This window comes from Thalassophryne amazonica, chromosome 19 (genome assembly GCF_902500255.1).
Source record: "Thalassophryne amazonica chromosome 19, fThaAma1.1, whole genome shotgun sequence".
NCBI lineage: Eukaryota > Metazoa > Chordata > Actinopteri > Batrachoidiformes > Batrachoididae > Thalassophryne > Thalassophryne amazonica.
The window spans coordinates 27,684,403-27,689,482 of NC_047121.1; the positions used below are offsets into that span (position 1 = coordinate 27,684,403).

General features: G+C 41.6%; 1 protein-coding gene across 1 annotated transcript; it reads left to right on the plus strand.

Annotated features, from left to right (window-relative positions):
* The first annotated feature begins 509 nt into the window (after positions 1-509).
* On the plus strand, positions 510-3,985 carry foxa1 (forkhead box A1). The gene is made up of 2 exons (XM_034195517.1): positions 510-766; positions 2,496-3,985. Exons 1-2 carry the CDS (start codon positions 701-703, stop codon positions 3,681-3,683), a joined length of 1,254 nt encoding a protein of 417 aa, XP_034051408.1. The 5' UTR covers positions 510-700; the 3' UTR covers positions 3,684-3,985.
* The last annotated feature ends 1,095 nt before the right edge of the window (positions 3,986-5,080 follow it).

The window sequence follows — 5,080 nt, forward strand, 5'->3', positions numbered from 1 at the left end:
AAAAGAAACGAAAAGAATTAAAGAATAACAAAAGAAAGAAAGTAGCTATGAAAATAAAATAAAACGAATGATCCTCTTGTTTCCAGCGCTAAAGTTCCTGCTTGAGACAAAAACAAAAACACAAATGAAAAATAACAAAATAAATAATGACAAACAGAATGAATGGAAGCACAAAAATAATGAAAAGAAGACAGAAAGAAGAAAAGAAATAAAATAAATTTAAAAATACAAAAAGAGGGCACAGTTTTCTGTGTAGTTCAACTTTTGGTGTACTTTCTGGCTCTCCGAGCTTTTTTATTAAACTAATTATTGTTAATTATTGAATGTGACGTCATGGATTATGTTGTATACACTTATTCATTAACATCTTAATTAGTGGCCATTCTTAACGGATTATTGATTAAAATGATCATTATAAAGTGATGGAATGGCAGTGAGAGGGAGGAGATCTCACAGAGGGCTGGGCCTGCAGGAGAGGAGGAGGAGGAGGAGGAAGGAGCAGAAGATCAGCTTGTAGGTCACCAAACACCTCCTCACTCACACCTCCTCTCTGCTCCGCGCTCTTCTTCTGTCAACTCCTCCTGACCCAGGTCGGGTCGGACCGCTTTGAACCCGACAGGACGCACACGGGTTGGACAAACAGAGCCGGGGCCCGGGCTGCAGGATCCGGGCTCCAGGTGCCGCGCTGCGGGCTCCCGTCATGCTGGGCTCCGTGAAGATGGAAGGACACGAAGCTCCGGACTGGAGCGGATATTACAGCGAGGAGGCGAGTCCCAGCTTTTCTTTAAATATAATAATAATAATAATAATAATAATAATAATAATAATAATAATAATAATAATAATAATAAATTAACTTGTCCGCTTCTTTAACAGATAAATGCGTCGACTTAAAGTTCATCTCACTAACTACTCGGGAAAATCGAATTAATACGACAACAACAACAACAACAACAATAATAATAATAATAATAATTTATTATTAAACGTTGGATATTTGGAGTTTGTGTGAGTCCCTTTTGAAATAAACTGTTTCGGGTTCATACGTCTGTGTGCGTTAAAACATAATTATATGAAGTCTTATTGTTGTAATGGTCAATGTGTATTTTTGCAATTAAAAAAGTTTAATCTGATATTATATTTACATTTTCATTATTATTATTTTTTTAATGAACGGACAAAATGCAATACGACTATTTTTCGCGGCGGATTAACCTCGTGCGACGACGTTATTTCATTTATGAATATCTTTATACATTAACTGCACATTATTGACGTTATTTTTTTTTAACATTTGATTAAAGATGCCGAATATATTCTGTAATTTCAGTTGCTCTTTAACATTCTTGTAAAAAAATTGCGTGAAAAACGTCAACCTCACAGAAGTTAAGTATATAATATAATATAAGTTGACGTTTTTGCGAAGTTTATATATATATATATATATATATATATATATATATATATATATATATATATATAGTGTATATAGTAGTATAGTAGTGTGTGTGTGTGTGTGTGTGTGTGTGTGTGTGTTTTATTGTTAAGAGTTGATAAACAGCGGCCAAGGGTCAATTTAAGGTCAATTGGCACAATTTAATAACAGAAAATTCAGAATTAAATAATGTTGCGTCCATAATAAAGGTAAATTATATAACATTTTTTTTAGTTGTGATTGAAGTTGTGAGATTGACGGCAGAAATGTTTGTCTTCAGTGGTCACCAGAAAATAAAAGTTGCACAAAAATGTCTGATATCCTTAGAACAATATGCGCGTGCTCGTGTCTGATTTGTATCTTGAGATGAATCAAACAGATGAATGTACAGATCCCGGATGCTTAAGCTCAGCTGCCCAGTTTATCTGGATTTCATAAAGTTCTTACACTGGAGATAAAATGAGAGTAAATGTGTGGACACTTCAGCTAAACTAAAACATATAAAACTGGAACTAAAATGAAAATGAGAACAACAAAATTGTTGCATTATATGCCAGTAAAAATCCATATTTATCTGTCTGTCTGTCTGTCTGTGATTTTGTGGGCAGAACAACTCAGTCTCATTTCTCACTGATGGTATTTTATTATTTCTCGTATGTCAAAAGGAAAAAAATTAGGATGACAAAAATGATAAAATTGGAACTTAATTGCTAAAATCAGTCTCATTTTCTGACCAAAAACAATAAATAATAAGTGAATGGTTTAAAATGATTTTAAGTGATCTGAAGCAGTGTTGCTTTGGCCCAAGAAAGCAACGATACACAATGAAGAGTCTTGAAAACACAGAGATAATGATGATGATAAACTGTTCTGCTGTATCTGGGTCTCTTCTGGTCAAATGGGTTCTGTTTGGGTCAAAGCCTGGTCTTACCAGTTGTGTTTTGGACTAACATTGGTCGGTCTGGTCCTGCTCTGGACCTTCTGTCCCCATTATTGCTTACACGTGATTCTGTGATGGTCAGATCTGGTTTTGGTCTAACAGGTTCTGTTTTCTCTACAGGTTTACTCTCCAATGACAGGCGGAGGTATGGGCTCAGGTCTTGGGATGGGTTCCATGTCGGGCTACATGTCCACCAGTGGGACCACATCAGGATCCTTCAACATGTCCTACAGTGGTACAGGCCTAAGTCCAGCCCCTGTGACCGCAATGGGAGGTTCAGGGGCGTCTGCAGCCATGTCCGGCCTGGGTGGGGGGGTAGCTACAATTAGCGGGGCTCTGAGTCCATCAAATATGAGCTCAGTGTCAGCCCAGCAGGCCTCAATGGGACTGAACCCTTACGGTGGTATGAGTCCAGCCATGAGTCCCACGATGACATACAGTGGAAGTGGGCTGAACCGCGGCCGCGACAACAAGGCGTTCAGGCGGAGTTACCCACACGCAAAGCCACCGTACTCCTACATCTCCCTCATCACCATGGCGATCCAGCAGGCACCCAGTAAGATGCTGACACTGAGTGAGATCTACCAGTGGATCATGGACCTGTTCCCTTATTACCGACAGAACCAGCAGCGATGGCAGAACTCCATCCGACACTCGCTGTCCTTCAACGACTGCTTTGTCAAGGTGTCCCGCTCACCGGACAAGCCAGGAAAGGGTTCATACTGGACCCTGCACCCAGACTCTGGAAACATGTTTGAGAACGGCTGCTACCTCCGCCGGCAGAAGAGGTTCAAGTGTGACAAGAAGATGTCGGCAAAATCAGACGGAAGGAAGGAGCAAGGCGGAGGCGGGGGCATTAGAGGAGGAGGAGGCGCATCGCCTACTGGGGATTCCAGCAGCATCAAACCACCTGGACTCTTGGACTCGTCTATTCTGCCCTCCTCCAGCCACTCAACCACTCCTCCTGGCCTGGACCTCCGGGGAGGAAGCAGCGGGGCGTCAGACCTGAAAGTGTCTGGCTCCCAGCTCCTGTCCTCCTTGTCCTTACCGCCACACTCCATGGCACATGAATCCCAGCTACACATCAAAGGAGATCCCCACTACTCCTTCAACCACCCGTTCTCCATTAATAATTTAATGTCGTCTTCGGAGCAGCAGCACAAACTGGACCTGAAGGCCTACGAGGCCCTTCAGTACTCATCCTACGGCCACAGCGGGGCCTCCGGCCTCGGGGGGAGAACCATGGAGCCTCTGGAGGCCTCCTACTACCAGGGTGTGTATCCCAGACCGCTTCTCAACACCTCGTAGTAGCTGCTGCTGCCGAGTCGCCTGTTTTCTACAGCAGCGTTACAGAGAAAGACGTTTTCTTTCTGCATGCAGCTGCTGTGTCCTGAACATTTGTCTATGAGCTCAAGCAGGGCTCAGATAGTGCACTACAAGAAAACGCACGCACACACACACACACACACACACACACACACACACACACACACACACACACACACACACACACACACACACACACTGTATTAACATTAAAAAGAAAAAAAAACAGAGCCACGGTCATTACTCTCCTTTGACACACAAAGTCCAGTCCAACAGAACCTTTTTAGTGTGAAGGTACATTTAGGCGTCTCAGAAACATCAGCAAATGTCATTATATCTGAATAAAATGTAAATCCAACACTTCATCAATGAAGAACATTTTTCATTCTAACAGCATTTTTAGTGATAGAACGTTTGCATTCGTTGGAATTTAATATAAGAAGATGTTCTGTTTTCTTTAATCTCTCCATATGAATGCTGCCACAGAATCACAGTAGATTCAGTTTTATACTTTCTAAGATAAATCCTGGAAAAATACATTTAAAAAAATCATATCAATCAATGTGTTTGCTTTTTTTTATCACTCTTTAGTAGTTGGGTTTGGAACACAAATTACTCCCAGTTATCCATTTTCTATATCTGCTGATAACAGTTAAGGGTCACGGGAGGTTGGAGCCTATCCCAGCAGTCACTGGGTGAGAGGCGGGGTTTGCCAGAGCTAACAAATACATTCACACTCTCACTTACAGTCAACTTAAAGTCACCAGTTCACCTAACCTGCTTGTCACCGGAACCCGGAACCCATGCACACAGAACAGGCAGAATCCACACAGAAAGGACTCAGTGGGAATCGACCCCTCGACGTTCTTGCTGTGATGCAATGCAACAGTGCTAACCACTAATCCACCATGCCGCCCATGAGCTGCTGAAATACTAAAATTTATTTAAAGTGTGAGATTTAGACACAGCCTCGTCACTGAGGGACGTTGAGGTTGTTTATCATGAAAACTGGTCAGGCGGAGAGCTGAAACGTTCTTGTGAAGGTGCTTAGTGAACTTTTATGTCTCAAAAACGCTGAAAATCAAGTCTGCAAGCGCAACAATTTATTAGCGCAGTCAGGTTCATATGAACAGGCCTTTATTTTTATTACTGGAAATAGTCATCATTCATGAAAATCCCACAACTTCGTCCACAGCAGTTGACCTCATGTGGGATCATGACCTCAAGGCTGAAGCCCTCTCCCCTAAACAGCAAAATAACAGCTCTACAATAAAAAAGGAAGGCATGAAAAAAAGCTTTTTACACCTTCTCCAAAAGTGAGTGAAGCGCTGATAATAAAAACAATAAAGCTGTATAACAGGTTCAAGAATACCCTTTAT

Bases quoted from the DNA above. Each gene is read 5' to 3' on its own strand.
- foxa1 (XM_034195517.1), top strand. From the start codon at position 701: ATGCTGGGCTCCGTGAAGATGGAAGGACACGAAGCTCCGGACTGGAGC. The intron at 767-2,495 runs GCGAGTCCCAGC...TTTTCTCTACAG, and splicing joins GCGGATATTACAGCGAGGAG to GTTTACTCTCCAATGACAGG.